At 40.3% G+C, this 17,831-nt stretch overlaps 1 protein-coding gene across 1 annotated transcript in view; it reads right to left on the bottom strand.

Annotated features, from left to right (window-relative positions):
• Window positions 1–14,342: 14,342 nt before the first annotated feature.
• The window catches only part of kiaa0408 (KIAA0408 ortholog), a 30,114-nt gene continuing 26,625 nt past the window's right edge, over window positions 14,343–17,831 (bottom strand). Inside the window, exon 8 of the mRNA XM_008118969.3 lies at window positions 14,343–15,297. Within this exon, the coding sequence (XP_008117176.1) occupies window positions 15,151–15,297 (147 nt within the window). The 3' untranslated portion in view covers window positions 14,343–15,150. The remainder of the gene's footprint in view (window positions 15,298–17,831) is intronic.

The following is a 17,831-nucleotide window of genomic DNA, read 5'->3' as shown; positions in this document are numbered from 1 at the left end:
TGCTTTCATGGAGTCCCTTTTCCTCTTCCAAGGGGAAGAAAAGCACTCCAGACACACTCAACATAGGTAGAAGAAATAATAGAAAGAATAGGAAAATGTTATTCTAGGCAAGTATGTAGGAAGATTTTATGCTAAGCAACTATTACATACTTCAAAGTCTCTCTCTGAATAAGGGATTGGGGTAAAGGTGACCACAGGAAAAAAGTTAATAGAAATTTGGGGTCTCTCTTTTCTACCCAAGAAAAAGAGGGAGAGAATCCATAAAAATAACCACTGGTCAGACAGATAACGAAAGGACAAGGGATTGCACATGTAGATGGATATTGCCTAAGCTTGTTTTTTCAGGGCTGTGAGTCCTCAGGTGTTTTTAAACACCTTTAATCCCTCACCATTTGACATGAACAGCCAGGGAGGTTTTGTAAGTTGAAATCCAACAAAATCTGGGCCCCCAAGGTGAGGAACTACTAGTCTCATCAAAGACCCAAACCTGTCCTGAGGAAAAAAAAAAGTAGCTATCTCAAATGCTATTCCAACAGAAAAACAAAATGCTTCAGTTAATAATCAACAATTAGAAAACCTGTGGAAAACACTATTCCCCTATTCCCCCATCTTTCCCTTCCATTTTTAAAATACAATAATCCCATTGCCTACTCATCACAGGACAGTTCTGTCTGTTTAGTCCAGTCTGTTTAGTCAATAACGGAACACATCTTTCTTCATTTTCCATTGGGCTTTGAAATAAATCAATATACACAGAAAACACATTGGTGTTTATTAGGCATGGGTGAATTAATCAGAACACTCGTAAATCGGAATAAAACCATATTTATTCCGATTTGTGAATGGGTTTCTGACGCGCGCTAACACTTTGGAAAAACCTCGCGATTTTAAAGCGTTGGAGCCCATTCTTGTAATGGGCTTGTTATTTGTTTGGATATATAAGGAAGCATTTTGAAGGCAACCAAACTTGGTTTTCAGGGAGGTGTAGCCCAGCCTGGGCTTGCCCCCCTGAAGAATCATTTTGCACGTTTATGGAAGGGAAGGGGTGTACATCTTCCCTGAAAAGCGCCTGATGCAAGCCACGAGGCTCACATTGGGCTGGGAGGTTGGAGGGAGAGGTTGGCTTTGCTGTGGCTGCTGGTTGGTCTTTCTCTTTTGCTGCCTGACTCAGATTGCCTGCCCTGGCAGTGGCCTGTTGTTGTTGTTGTGGGGCAGGGCAGCCATTGAAATAAGAACTTAGAAGAAAAGGGTGGGAAAGGGTTTTTTTTCTTTTAATATTCTAAATTTAAAAAGCAGGAGAAATAACGTTTTATTTTTTGAGGAAAAAGGTGGTGATAGGGAGGGCAAAACTTTCTTTAAGTATCTGTGATGCGTTTTATTTTAAAATCAGGCAAGCAGCTACAAGAAGCTTTTATTTTTTGGAAAAAAAGTGGGGGTTGGTGCTTGTTGGTGGTAGGGCAACGTTACTTATATCTGATGCATTTTATTTTAAAATCAAGCAGCTACAATATCCTTTTTTATTTTTTGGATAAAAAAGTGGGGGTGGTATCTTAGTACTAGGGTAAAAGGCTTCTTTTTGTGTGTTTGTTTGATTGGCCTTGGCCTCCTCAAGGCACTCTCTTGCTTTGTGTGTTTGTTTGATTGATTGTCCTCTTCAAGGCACTGCAAGTCTCATCACTCATAGAAGCCTAATTAGCTGGGTGCTCTAAAGTCTGGGGGACCTGACCAAGTTACTCTGCTTTCAAACAAGGGCCTGCCTGCCTCTCTTGCTTTGTGTGTTTGTTTGATTGATTGGCCTCCTCAAAGCACTGCATGGGACTCATTTCCAGAAACCCTCTCTGCTGGAGTGGATTCCCTAAGTCTGGGGATCCCAGCCACGTGACGTTACACATAGCTGAATCCTTCTTTGGGTTCAAGCCCTCAGGGTTCAAGTCACAAACTCTTGGCCCCAAAAGCCCTGTGAAATGGGAAATAAGACTTTCAAGCCAGGAACAGATTTCCTTATTCTGAGGCCGATGGGCATCTGTCGGGAGTGGTTTGATGGTGTGTTATGATTCTGTTCCTGGTTGATAACTATCACTTTCTGATTGGTTCTGTCACAAAAACATGTATGACACTGCCAGAACTTTGTCTTTGTGCAAGGAACACCGGGCTATGATAGCACATGGTGCTTTGCTGGGTGTCTACTGTCCACCAATTTCACAGAGTTTCAGTCACAAAAACAAAGTTTTTGAAGTAAAAAAAGGACTTTCAAAGTAAAGACAACCCAATGAAACAGGAAATAAGACTTTCAAACCAGGAACAGATTTCTGCAATTATTAATTTTTTTATATATAAAAGCTATGAAAATTCTCCAAAAATCAGAGAGTAAGGGAAACTTCTGAAATTTAGTGAGTTAGCAGTGGGAAATACGTTCTACCACTGCAGCAAGTTTGATTAGGATAGCTCAAAAATGAGGGTGGGAGAGTCCTCTAAAGTTCCCCCAGTACTTTTTTCATTATCGCACATGCGCGTCTGCCATTAACGAATTAATTACAAATATTCCTAATTTTTGTAAAGTTTCGAATTTTTTTGCTTCAAAATTTGGAAATGACTTTAGAAACAAAATGCCAGCGCCCCCTACTTTTGAACTGAGTTTAGAACCATTTTTTTCATGGATCGCACATGCCTAGTGTTTATCTCTTGCTTTTCATAGTTGTCCTCCTGGTACCTTGGACTACTTTGGTACTTTGGCCATAATTTAGAATATCTTTCTTCCTTGGAGAGTGGGTGGTAATCCAAGATATTTAAGCTCTATTATGCTTCGGTACAAATCAAATGACTCAGCTCTATGTAGCTGACTGAAAATGGAAATGCTGCACATTTTTAAAATTAGTCAACCAGCTCTGAAGGAGCAACACATACTAAGATTACTGTTCTCTGCTTTTCTCACACAATAGCTGATGCACTGCCTTCAGCATTACATCAACTAACATCTCTTGGGGTTACACGAGTATGTCTTGTTTCTTAACAGTTTAGACAAGGCATCAGGAGAAAACACCCAGCCTACATGCAACAATGAACACCATTTCTTAGAAAGGAGAGTTCAAAGCTATCAAGATAAAATCGCATAATAGACATATGTATAGCTATGCATTAATATGCTATACATATAAACCACTGTACGTACTACTTGACTACACATAACCATAAAACACTCACCATGGTGAGTGCTCATATGCATTTTGATCTGATCTTCAGGGAAGCCAAATTAACTGGGTCAATTTTTTTTAAGTAATTCTTCCAAAATATAAACATGTTAAAACATTTCAACTCAAGTAAATGAAAAGAATGCAAATAACATTGTCTCTGCCACAACTTTTTTAAAAAGAAAAGAAAGCAATGGAGGATTTTTTAAAAAGTTTCCAAAAAAGAGGCTACCATCTTCTTAAACATCTTTTCTGGTATTTTTCATGGACAGACTCAAGAATAAAAATTTACCATGCAAAATGAATTAGTTGTCATCCTTTGGGAATTTATTTGTTTTTGTCTTCTGCTGTTTGCCTTTCTTTGGCATGGAGATGAGCTATTACATTCTGTGGAACTGCCTCAAAGTGAGACAATTGTAAACACATTTATGGAATAATAATGGAACAAGCAAAAATTCTTCATCTGCGCATAGACAGCATAAAGTCATATCTAGTTGCTGGTCATCGACTGTAATAAATAAATATATATAGAGAGAGTCATATCTATCCCATAAGTCATATCTACCTTCAGGACCAAAATGTCAACTTTTTTCTATTAAAGTTAGGAAGAATAACAGATATTGGTGATTGCTGATACTGAGCCATAAGTGGATAATTCCATAAGCGTACAAGTCTGTAAGGAGGGCGTTGGCAGCCTCATTTCTTGAGGTGCCGCATTGAGAAATATAAATGGCGCAGGTCCAGATTATTTGAAGGGACATATTCTCCTATACAGATTTGTCTGTGTTTTGATACCTGGTGGGGAAGCCCTTTTTTCTGTCCCACCACTTTCACAGGTACATTTGGTGGTGAGACAGAAGAGGACCTTCCCAATGGTTGCTTCCAGTCTTCAAAACTCCCTTTCCAGCCACTTTAGGCATGTATTCTTCTTCTTATTTTTCCAAAAGCAGATATAAACCTTTTTATACCAGCATGCTTTTGAAAAATGTTTTTTGTTTTGTTTTGGGGACTAGGATCATAGAAGTAGAATTAGGGCCACCCAAACCAATGCTCTGGACTTTTATTTAATGACTATAATTTTATAATGGTTCCATTGCTTTTAAACTTTTGCTTGCTGTTAATTTTTAACTATGTTTTTCCCCTCCGTTCTGGCACACTTTGTTTCACAAACTGGGGAAAAGGTAGTATACCATCATTTATTATAGTGAAGCTTGACAACCAAGTTCTCTTTGCTTTCCATAATAACAGCTTCATCCTTTTCTGATAAAGACTCTCCCTTTACACACACTATTCTTCCATCTACAATTGCCAGATGGTGGTCAGGGAAGACCATATTAGTTATACAGGTTGAGTAACCTTTATCTGAAATTCCAAAATTGAAGATACTCCAAAATCCAAAATGATTCACATGAGTGGCTAAGAAGGAGACACCTTTGCTTTCCAATGGTTCAGTGCACACACACTTTGTTTCAAGAAAAAAGTCATTAAAGCAATTGTGCATAAAATTACCTTCAGTCTACGTGTATATGAAACATAAATGTATTTCACATTTTGACATTTCCAATATTTCTGATGATGCACATATATACAAATGTGGGTATTCCCAAATCTTAAAAAAACTAAACACTTGTCCAATGCATTTTGGATACGCATGACTTGATCTGCTAACAAGTTCCCACTAGTGGAATAATAGCAATGTATGAGATGTCATTAAACATTATATTATGTGTAATAAATGAATATAAATGTGGATTGGGAGTCTATTCATCTTTTACAAAGAATCAAGAAAATAAACAAGAAAGTTTACTCCATTGTGAATGCAACAGTTTGATTATTATTTGTAACCATTTATCTGATATTTATATTCATTTATTGTACAATGTTTAATGAGATCTAATACATTGCTCTTGGGAACCCATTTTTTCTTCTTCTATTACTTGATCTGCATAACACCCAAGCATAGAAAGGGACAGGAAGAAGAGACCTTTCTCTTACAGTTTTTCTGGCTTGCTTCTTCTGAGAACCATAATCCAGGGTAGGGAAATTGCACAGACCCTCCTACAGAGAGACAGGGTCGCCCTGACACCAAAAAAAGAAAGAAAGAAAAAGCAAAAAAAAAAAGCACACAGTTAAAAGCAGCAACAAGGTTTTATTTAGGATGCTCCTTTCTCAACAGTGGTTTCTGTGGATATGAATGCAAGCATGGTTCACAATTCTGTTGCCTCTGTTACCACCAACGTTCTTTTTATATGCTTTATTGAGAAAGGTAATTGTACATCCTTAAATCTATCACATGAAAGAGAAAGGTAGAAATCAATGCTCACAAACATGATTCCAAAAATGGGCAAAGCTCAATCTCATTATGAAAGAAGAACAAGCAGGCCCCTTTAATGTGGCACCAGGCCCGTAGCCAGGATTTTGATTCGGGAGGGGCTAGGATTTTTGGTTCGGGGGGGGGGGGGCTGAGCCTGGGTGAGGGTGGATCTACCCTAGCAAACCTTTTGTATCGTTATCCCAATACCCCCATGCATATGGGATATATTGAGCATGGTGATCAGATCATGATATGAATAAATATAACAGTTTAAATAATAAATGTAAGGCTTTTTCGCAGACCACCCTGAGAATTTCGGGGGGGGGGGGGCTGAAGCCCCCCCTCTCGACTACATGGCAATGCCTCTATGAGAAGAGATGAGCAAGAGCTCCTTTATGGGTGCAAAAGAAAGATAGAAACCAGAGGCACTGTAGTTTTACTAGAAGCAGAAATACAAAACAATTCCCTGAATGTGGATACTTATGCAGCACAAACTGGAAAATCTACACACAAAAGCAAGATTACCACAGGCTCGAGAGAAACCCTAAAAGTTCAAAGTTCCAGTTTTAGTTGCATGCAATCCTGTGGTCAGGTAAAGCTCTGCAGCTTGCTACTCTTCACAAATATTAATTGATTTAAATTAAGCTTTCCAATCTGTAGGAATGTCTTTGGGGTACTTGTTGAGTTTGGGGGAAGGAGGTAGGTGAAAACTAGACCCCATACTAGTTCAGCTTGCCCACCCTTGTTCTAACTGATAACATTCAGGGGGTGGTTTTTAAATTGTTTCTGTCCACAAAAACCTAATTCACTTCCTCTTCATGCAGTTATAATTTGCAGTTATGAACCAAGAGGTAAATTCAGATTTTAGGCAGAAAAGGAGTATAATATAACTGAACAAGAGTGGTAGCCATCAGGGACAGAAATTGCTTTGATATTTAATTTGTTGCTGCCTACAAAAACAGACATTTTATTACTAGGCTTTTAACTCACTTGGTTCCCCTATAGCTAAGAAAAAGTGGAGCCTCTACCTGCACCAACACTTCCTTGAGACCACCTTAAGCACCAATTCAAATAAAACTTTCAACAAGACGCATAATTCTGCTGCTATCTCTATCCTCCACCCATCTTCATCGAAAGTCACTACCATGATGTGTATTTGGGATTTTGTCCAGTTTCATCAAGGACGGTTCCAGTCAGGCATTTATCCCAGGAACAATCGTGTTTTAAAAATGCAAATGTTCCCGGGTGCCTATCCACACGCACCCCAGAAAGCCTGTGCTTTCTAGGGTGGGTGTCCAGATGTTCTCCCTGAACTTTCCAGGAGAACACCTAGACACTGTAACCCCTTCCCCCAAAGCCCCCCAAACCCCTTTAAAAAGTAAAAAAACAAGACAAAAAGCTTACCGGGCCTACATTACAGTGTTCCTGCATCTCTCCTGGTGTGTAGGAATGACGCACCAGGAGAGCGGGGGGGGGGGGGGGAGAAGAAAATTGCTCCTGCCCCCCACCCCCCTGCTTTCCTGGTGTGTCATTGCCAGGAGAGCTGTCAGACCACTCTAATGGAGGCCTGGTAAGTTAATTTACTTTTGAAAGGAATTTGGGGGGCTTCCTGGAAGGCGTTGAATAAACCCACTAACAAATCAATTCACCATAAACCAGGGTTTTCCTGGTTTGTTGCAAATTAATTCATGTTTTCCAAAGACGTCGTCTGGACAGCCTCCTTTTCGTGGCGGGAAGTCCCGCATTAAAGGGGCTGGCTAGATGCACCCTAAGACTTAAAGGTTCGAATTGCTATTCAAAGCTAGGGCATGTTTTCTTTTCCCACCCCAGCCTCCAGCAAGAGTGGTGAATTTCTAGGGTTTGTTGCGGTTAATTTTTCAAACTTTGCTGTAATAAAAGCAACATTATAAAAATCAAGCAACAATGCCTCCACTTTAGGGGGAAAGAAGGCTAATAGATATACTTGTATACTGTATGTCTGAAACAGAACAGCAAATACTGATGGCCTGTTGGCTAGAAAAAGGTGATCCTTAAAAATCAATAGTTATGATTTGACAGATAGTCCCTGCTCTATGATTTGACAGATAGTCCCAGCCCAACGTCTAATAATGCAGCAAGAATCTAATAAATATTTCCTTCATAAAGGAAGTTGCAACCATATAATGAAGACGTTAATTTCAGGGCCACCCTCAGATATTTTCCCATTCTTGTCAACATGTCAATCTAATCAAGGTGCTTAGTACTCAGTGCGAAGTTACTTTTGTAGATAAGACAGAAAACCCCACTAACACCTCTCTCCATTCCTGACAATTAACACTTTGCTTCCTTTTCATAAAACCCCAGAAGGGCAGTATTGGGCTAGTTAGTTAACTGTATTCTGCGCATCATTCACAGGTATTCAATACCTGGGAAAGTGAGTAGCACAGCAACCAAATTTTCTTGGAAATATGGAGGAGGCTAATGCAGGTTATACAATTTCTTTCTTCCCAGAAAGTTTTGTAAACCACATGTTGAATTTATTATTTCAGTGGCAAAGCAAATTGCAGTGACACATCTCAAAGGCAGGGCAACATTGAAGACTCTGTATTTGTTTTGGGAGGCTGAATAAAACAAAAAGTGCATCTGCACTGAGAGCTTACACAAGAGGGGAAAGGGGAAGGGACTCTGTCATAATAGTGAAGAAAGACTGTCAGACTTTGCAATATGCAGACAAATCCTAGCAATACTCCAAAGTGTCAAAGTGTTTAGAGAAATGTAAGGAAATCTTTCAACACTGACTGGATTTGCTTGAAAGTAATCCCCATTTTATTTCAATATGCCTTGGTCCAAGTAAGAGGTCATAGGATTGCAACTGTAATATATTACTTCAACAGGGAAAAATCCAGTAGGATCACATAAACTGCTATGGGGTCTCAGGAAAATATATGATTATCTTTCAAATCTATAATTGCTTGCCAATGTCCAGGAAGCAGACTGGTGGCTCTTTAATAATGTCACTTTAACTGCCTAAGCCTTGTCTTATGAAATTTACAGTTTGAGGAGCCAGTATAGCATTGTACTTAGGGATTAATGTTTTTTTTTCATGTCAGGAGTGACTTGAGAAACTGCAAGTCACTTCTGGTGTGAGAGAATTGGCGGTCTGCAAGGATGTTGTCCAGGGGATCTCCGGATGTTTTGATGTTTTTATCATCCTTGTGAGAGGCTTCTCTCATGTCCTCACAGGGACTTGGAACTATAGAGAAGGTTCTCAAGCTTCCTAATGCCTCGACCCCTTAATACAGTTCCTCATGTTGTGCTGACCCCCAACCATTTTTTTTCCGTTGGTACTTCATAATTGTAATTTTGCTACTGTTGTGAATCGTAATGTAAATATCTGACATACAGGACGTGTTTTCATTCACTGGTCCAAATCTGGCACAAATACCCGAAACACCCAAATTAGAATTCTGGTGGGGTTGGGGGGGGGTAATTTTGTCATTTGGGCATTGTAGTTGCTGGGATTTATAGTTAACCTACAAATAAAGAGCACTCTGAATCCAGCCCACAGTGTATCTGCACTAAACTTGGCACACTACCTACATTGTCAGCATTGAATACTGGTAGTGTTGGAGTTGACGTTCACCAACACTCAGAGAGCATCCTGTATTCAACTGGTGATGGAATCAGCAAACTTGCCACACATACCCAATATGCTAAATTTTGAATACTGGTGGAGTTTCAAGGTTTCGAAGGGACTGACCTCAGAGGTTGTGAGTTATAGTTCACCCACATCGACAGAGCAATGTACACCCAACTGATTATACTCTGGACAAAACTTGGCACAAATACACAAATGTTTCCAAAAAAGAAGAAAAGGACAGGCGGAGAGATCTTCAGCCTTCTCTGCCAAAGTGATTCCTAAGACCATGAGAAATATGTGTTTTCTGATGGTCTTTGGGGACCCCTTTGAAACCCCCTTGCAACCCCGCAAGGGTCCTGACCCCAACGTTGAGAAATGCTGTGATAAAGGGAGCTCATCTGCACTCTCTCTTGGTTGGATTCGAACTGGCACCCTTCAGGTCAGTGACCCAACCTTCCAGTCAGCAGTTCTGCCGGCACAAGGGTTTAATCCACTGCATCACCAAGGGCTCCAGCATTGTAGCTGAGAAGGTATTAATATCCCTTCTTAAACTACAAATCCCAGGATTCCACAGAATGGAACTGTACCAGTTAAAATGAATTCATAGCTATAATATCATGGTGCGAAGAGGCCCTGATCAGAGCAAGGCTCACTGTGTATACAGTGAATGGAGGATGAAACAATATTTTAAACATTTTCGGAATTTAGTACTAACCTCTTTACATGTCTTCCATCAATAAACTTTTAGTATGTTTCCTTCTAAATTTTCAGTGCAGTTTGATATCTTTTGTTCTAGATCATCTGGTGGCTACCTATGCCACTTTGGCTATAGGAGGTTCCAAGGTTTTTTTTTGCTTTTTATACTCCCTCCTTGCTGAAAGAAAATGTGACGGCCGACTGCCAAAAAACCCTTTGCAAACTACTTCGTGGGCAGATAGACTTGTTTTAAAGTTGACACTGTTTTCAGTTTCTTCTGAAATTCAACAGGATAATCTCTGCTATGGAAATTTTAGCAGCATGCAGCATATGTAGCAGTTATGAGAAGTGCCAAGGAAGGAGAATGGACTTGCCAGTTATTTTGCCTCCTTCTAGATAAAAATTAGTAGAAAGTCACTTGCTTATATATTTTCAAGTGCAGCAAAGCCAATGTGCTAGTGGTGCCAAACACACTACCAGGGCTTCATGCCCAGAGCACTTTCTATCTCAGAACCTGGAATGTGTCCAGAGGAGGGCAACTAAAATGATCAAAGGTCTGGAGAACAAGTCCTATGAGGAGCGGCTTAAAGAACTGGGCATGTTTAGCCTGCAGAAGAGAAGGCTGAGAGGAGACATGATAGCCATGTACAAATATGTGAGGGGAAGTCATAGGGAGGAGGGAGCAATCTTGTTTTCTGCTTCCCTGCAGACTAGGACGCGGAACAATGGCTTCAAACTACAGGAAAGAAGATTTCACCTGAACATCAGGAAAAACTTCCTCACTGTGAGGGCTGTTCGGCAGTGGAACTCTCTCCCCTGGACTGTGGTGGAGGCTCCTTCTTTGGAGGCTTTTAAGCAGAGGCTGGATGGCCATCTGTCAGGGGTGCTTTGAATGCGATTTCCTGCTTCTTGGCAGGGGGTTGGACTGGATGCCCCATGAGGTCTCTTCCAACTCTACTATTCTATTATTCTATAACCACTCCTTTCTAGATCTCCCATTCGGTGTCTCTCAGTTTTGTACCACCAGCTCCTTTTCTCAAAATCTAATGTTTATGAAGTCATCTGAATGATTTAAAAGATATGATAAACCAGTATGGCGAAACCATCTGCAATGCCAAGGTTTTCCTTAGCAACTGAATGGCAGCTCAAACTACTTCCACATATCTTTCTACCTTTGAGAACTTTCCTCTGAAAGAATTTTAAAGTTTCCTTGGCATTCTTAGCAAGACAGCAGGACAAATTGGAAACCATACCACATAAAGCACAGTCCTAGTTTTCCTTTATGCATTGCAACATTGAACTGAGACTTTTTTTTGCAAGGTACTGAATACTACCTACAATGTCAGCTCTATTTAATCAGGCTTAATGTAAATGCTTACAATCAATATAGCCAATTATCTGTCTATGCTTGCAAACCTATAATGGTTATTTAATTACAATCACATTACATAGAAAGGAGTTCCTTCAGGGAAAGGAAAACTCTATTTGATGCTGCCACTGATCTAGTTAATCATAAGAATGTACAAATTAATTTATTTGTGAGTAGTTTTTAATCTCATGTTGTCCCCATTGTTTGGCAAAGCAACTCAGACAAAAACAAGCTAAACAGTGAACTGAAACGATAATTTTACGAAGAGATGAACTGAGATAGGTTGAACAGATGATGCAAGAGCTTACCAATCTTCATCTAGGATTGCTAATAATTTTTCCCTACTGGGGCACGTGTCCTTTTAACAGTTTCATGTCCATGACCTTTTAGCAGCATGGATTTCAGAAAGTGTTGTTTTCCTGGCATCATATTGGTTGGTGAGGAAAGCTTCACCTAACAAATCACCTCTTGCCACATCACTATTAGAAATGTGGGAATCCCATCAGGAAAAATGATGGCATCTTAGACAAGTGATGGGAAAGGTTGCCCTCCAGATGTTTGACTACAACTTCCATAATTCTGAACTGTTGACTAAGTTGGCTAAAGCCAATACTACAACACTTTGTCCATTATCCTATTTTCCGACTCCCTTTGTATTTTCTATTTTTACCCACGGTTGTAAAAGTTGGACAGTGAAGAAAATTGATAAGAAAAGAAGAAACTCATTTGAAATGTGATGCTGACAAAGAGCTTTATGGATGCCATGGTCTAACAAAAAGACAAATAAATGGGTCCTAAAGAAAATCAATCCTGAAATCTCACTAGAAGCCAAGATGACTAAACAGAAACTGCCATACTTTGAAATATCACCATTTATTTATTTATTTGTCATATTTTTATCCACCCTTCTCAACCCTGAAGGGGACTCAGAGTGGTGCACATAGAGGCACAAGAAGACTTTAAAAAATAAAATGATGTTTGACAAAGTAAAAGACAGTAGGAAAAGAGCAAGACCCCACTACAAGTGGATAAACTCAAGAAAACAAATGTCCCCAAGTCTGCAAACCACTGATAAAAGGGGGATTTGGGGGTTTCTCTTTCATAGCATTGTCATACATTGCAATTAACTTAACTACAATTAACAAGTCAGTCTTGGAGGTTTATCCTATTGTGGGGAGGGATGCACTGAAAAAGTTGAAATTCCTCAATGGAATGTCTGCCTTTTCCCAAGCTCCGTTGGCTCTCTGCAGGCACAGACAAATGTAACACAGGTGAAGTATTTTAAATGCCCTCTCCCACTGACTCCAGTGGAAGGGAAGTTACTTTATAACTCCTCAAAATAGCACAGTTCTTTTTGGAGAATGAGGACCCTGAAGATATGTAGAACCTTGTAGGTTCTTCATCACTCTGGACTCACATTGGTTTTAGTCCCTGCCACCAGCAAAATAAAATGTCTAAATCTTAAGAGTTGCAGAGTTTGAGGGTTTTCTAAATATGGAAGATCAGAGCTCTTACACCCACACATTAGCAGAGACAGAATAATATGTAAACATAAGAAAAGTTGCTTGTCATGTAATATACATATCTTGCAGAATGCTGCTTTTGTTGGCACCAGATGTGTTACTTTGGCACAGAATATTAACTTTTCTCTCTCATTTTAATTATCTACTGCAGTATATATTTATTCTGAAATGCCTGCAAACATGATACCTGACTGGGCTGGAGTGGGTAGGAAAATGTAAGAACAAAGCTGAGGCATCAGAATTGCCTCTTTATTCATCACAGGTCTAGTAACCTGTTTTATCCTCCTATATAATTCTAAGTGGAAAAAAATCACAAAGGGAAAAATACAGTTTTATGACACTTAATTCTAAGAGGAACAAAAATTCTAAGAAGAACAAAAATTAACAAAGGGAAAGTAGGCATTTTTATGATGCTTAACAAGGCAGCACAGCAGGGTCCATATTTCATTCAGACTGTTGAGAAGGGAAATAAAACAGGCTACACACATGGCATGCTAACAGCCAACAACACAAGAGACAGATGAGGGCAAACACATACTTCTAATGCCATCCGTCTAGGATTTCTGGCACCACAGCAATCCTATCCTGATGCAATATTTATGTACTGTATGTCAGGCTTCTGCCAGAATGGAAGCTAACTTCATAACTGAGCGCCACTTCTATCATTCACAGGAGCAGAATGGACACAGTTGCCTCAGCCATCCAAGTCTAGTAGCTGATTAAGAAAGGGCAAGTTTACTTTAGAGGATGTACATGTTTATTCTTCTGCTGTCTTTCAAAAAACAACAACAACAACAACAAACAAACTGGTGAATATTGTCTACCCAGACTAAAACCTCTGACTCAAGCAATATCAGGTTTGAAAAACTGGATCAAATTCATACACAGTACATCAAGATCTGACACTTGGCAAGCCCTGGCATCAATTGGGTATAGAATACAGATCACTTATTAATGGATTCTGTATCAACAGTTTCACTCCAAAAAACACCACACACACAGAGGAAGTCTTCCAGTGTGATTCTATGAGATGATTCCAAGATAGGGTTTGCTATTATCTATGGCTTCAGGTGCCATAGGGATGGAGTGAGGTGGTCTTGTAACATAATAAACATAGAGAGGGAGTTGTATTATATGTCTCATGTAATGCTTAAAGGCTGCCATCCACATCAAATTACCGCATTACTTCATATTTTTTTAACTCTATAGATCACTACAATATATTTCCAGACCACAGTTCTAGATAGCACCCCACAGGGCAGATACAGAAGGATGTGGGAAACTATTAAATGCACTGGGCTTTTGTCAGGTTTAGTTCCATCTTAAGGAGTTGTCTAGGCATCTGTATCTGTCTTTTCCTTATATCGGTGGTCCTCAAGTGTTTTGGTCTACAACTCTCAGAAATCCCAGTCAGTTTGCCAGCTGTTAGGATTTCTGGGAGTTTAAGGCCAAAACATCTGGGGACCCACAGGTTGAGAACCACTGCCTTATATATAAGCAACATTTCTCATCAGAAGACTACTGGACTCTCATCTTCAAGTCATATTTCAAAGAATGGTAAGCACACTCATTTTAAGAGAACTCAACATTTTAAAAAATGTCTGAACACTGTGTAAAAAAGAGACTAATGCCATTATAAATTGCAAATATTTAATTCAGAAAAAACTATGCCCAGTTCATTGGACCTAGTATTGCAAAGTTTAGAGTAATGAACAAGGAAAGGGAGAATATCAAGCGCAAGTATGGAATAAGTCCACTGAGCTTCTGATACATAGTTGCAAATCCCTTTTCTCTGCTATCATAGTTCCCAAAATGCATATGCTAGTTTTTATATATCAAATACCAGACCTGTAAAAGATATACAAAATATAATTATTACCGGAGCGATATATTCTCAAATCTTCAAATAAACCAAAACAGTGTGTGTATTTATGCACATATATAGGCATGTTACAATTTCAGTGTCAACACTAGTACTGAGTTTGCTGCTTCTACGTAAAGACTAATATACATCCTATTCCAACACATGCACCTATACACATGATCATGCATACAGCATTTTTTTCCTGCTGTTTGCGGGAAAAGTCAGAATATAAAGAACTTTCTATGTTATTAAAAAAGCTGTTTGGGGAGATGAGTATCAGCAAATGTCATTCAAAGTAAGAATGCTATGGACATTAAAATATGAATATAGGTACACACACAAACATACATATTAGGGTAGGGAGGAGGCATCTTTTTCTCATTGCTAAAAACACTGAAGACTAGAACAATGGGCTAAGAATCAAAACTGTTTCTCCAGCAAGTTGAAAATACCAGGTTATTATTGACCAACATACAAGTGCCTATAATTGGTTCTGGTCAGGAGCATGGAAAAAAGAGCTCCCAGGAGGTATGGATCAGCTGCCACACCATCATTCTTGAGATCTCTCAACACAAGTTCAAGAGAGTTCATTCAGAGCTGTTTCTCTCATAACTGGTGGTGCTGAGGGTGATCTTGAGGCCCATCTGGAAGGTAAACGCCTGTTTGCCGGCCGCGCTGGTCGAGAAAAGCCTTTCCCATTTGACTGTTTAACTGGAACAGAAACCTACAACACAAATGGAACCCCTTAGGTTAGACCATCAAAACAAAAACTCTCAAAAAAGCATTCACGGTATTTTAAGAGAATGGCATAACATCAACTGGGCAGCCTGACAACAGGTGGCCACAGGCTATTAAAAGGCCCAGAGAATGTATTATTGACTGTTGACATACTGATGTAAAGATGTAATGGGGGGAAAAAAACCTCTTGCATCTGTTGAAGAAATATGTGGCATGTAAGTAAGACATAAAATGCCTGAAATCCTTTAATTTAGAATTAATCTGCATACAGTCAAAGTTATACAATGTTGGTATGTATTCAAGCAAAACAAACCAGTCATTTGATGGGTCCATTATTCAGGCAACTCTCTTGTTGCTATGTAGTTAGGTTTTTAGATGTGTAAGAAACCTTATTGCTTAGGTATTAGAAACCTGAGTGAACTACAACTGTATTTGCACAATAGGCTTACATGAGAATGGACTCAACCACTGTCTAATTAGGCAAAAAACTATGTCCTCACACATTCTAGATGCTAAATTATCATACAGCCAACCTGTGGGTCTGAAAAGGGTTTTTAAATTAAGGCTAAATGCAGATACAGACTTTTCATGACTGGGAATCCCTGAGAAGGCAAGGAGCTCCATAGCCAAATTAAACTGAAGATTGTTACAAAGCTGTCTGTAGGCATTTGCAAGCAAAACATGAAGGTCTCTTACACTCTTACAAGTCAACGAAATGTAAAGGGCTGGAGCTCATATCAATGCCTACTTCCTTCCATGTATTTAGGCAAAAATGTTAGAGGGCAGTTCTACACTGAAAAATAATGCTGTGTAGCCTGAATGAGTCCACACAAGGCATGCAGGCTGATGAGAATTAAGCCAGAGTAATGTGGCTGCACCCCAAAGGGAAAAGGAATTTCCCCTGTATTTGGGTGGTGGGGTCAGCCAACATGAATCCCTATGCAGGATCTAGGACGGTATCCTGAACAATCATTACATGCTCCCTGGTCTCAGGAAGCCTGGGGCGATAGCATGGCTGCCCTCCAACAGCATCTCATATGTGTATGTATGTAATTTGTATGTATGTTATTTGTTATGTGTCTTTAAGTAATTTCCAACTTATGGTGATCCTAGGTTAAAGCTATCATGGTTTTTTTCTTGGCAATATTTGTTCAGAGGGTGCTTTGCTTTTTACTTTTTCCAAGTCTGAGAGACTGATTTGCCAAATGCTTAGACCACACTGGCTAGGTTTGTGTGTGTATATATGTTTCTGCATATATTATCTAGTGTGGCCCTCAATTCATGCCTTCCTCTTACTTAGACAATGGGCTTGCATGGTGAATATGCTGTGAGTTCATTGCTATGTTGGCAAAGGAGTATTTGTTTTGTGCTATACTTTTAGTAAACAGGGAGGCATTAGGAACCTTACATGCAAAATACTTTGTAGATCAGTGGTTCCTAAACTTATTTGGCCTACCACCCCCTTTCTAGAAAAAATATTACTCAGCGCCCCCTGGAAAGGGGGTGTGTGGCTTAGAGGGGTGGTCGTGGCTCCTGCTCAAGAGGACGGAGCTGAGCCTCTCCCCTAGTCCAAGATGCAGGGCGGGGATGTGGGCGGGGCCACAAATGGGCGGCCAGGACTGGGATGGGCAGAGTTGCGAGCTCTGAGGCAGGGCTGAGCTTCTATCCCTGTCCTGCAGCGCCTGCCAGGATACAGGGGGCAAGGCTAGAGGAGGGGTCGGGGCTAGAGGAGGGGGCGGGGTCCCTATACCCTGCCCCCGTGTTCTAACAAGCACCTCAAGGGAGCTATACAGAGGCTCAACCCTGTCTCGCGCTCTTGGGAAGCGGCTCCGTGCCCACCCCTACCCCGCCCTTAGTCCTAAAAGGCCTCTCAGGAGAGGTATAGAGGCTGAGCCCTGTCTCGGGCTCTTGGAAGGAGGCCCTGGCCTTTTCCCTAGCTCCACCCCCTGTGTCCTAACAGGCACCTCAGGTGCTCAGCCCTGTCTCTGGCACTTGGGAAGAGGCCCCGCCCCTCACCTGGCCCTGCCCCCATGTCCTAATAGGTGCCATCACTACAGCGCCCACCAGGGGGTGGTAGTGCCCACTTTGGAAATCACTATTGTAGATGGACTATTTCAGAAGATCACTTCTATTTTAGGATGCTACTTCACCAAAAAGATGAGTAGGTGTATATGCCTGAACATCAGTGGTTTCAACTGAGTAGGAAATATTGAGAAAGCAGGATCCTCAAAACTGACAAAGAGTGATTCCAATGAGCTTTTCAATCACATTCAAAGTGATGGCATTGGGATACCCCTTCAGAACTTGTTTTGTAATGTAGCAAGATCAAGGACCTAGGGACAGGGTTTCGCATAATAGTGTGGGGAGAGGACACTAATTTTGGTAGTGGACAAAAAAGAATCATTTTAAGCTAAGATGCATCTTATTCTTGGACAAAGAAAATTTGAGGGCCCATCCAGACAGGCCTGTATCTTGGGACATGTCTGGATTTTTACCAGGAGCCTCCAAACACAGCCCTGG

The sequence above is a fragment of the Anolis carolinensis genome, chromosome 1, assembly GCF_035594765.1.
Source record: "Anolis carolinensis isolate JA03-04 chromosome 1, rAnoCar3.1.pri, whole genome shotgun sequence".
Taxonomy (NCBI): Eukaryota; Metazoa; Chordata; class Lepidosauria; order Squamata; family Dactyloidae; genus Anolis; species Anolis carolinensis.
Note: the sequence above shows the minus strand (reverse complement) of the source record. Positions and strands in the feature narration are given on the sequence as shown.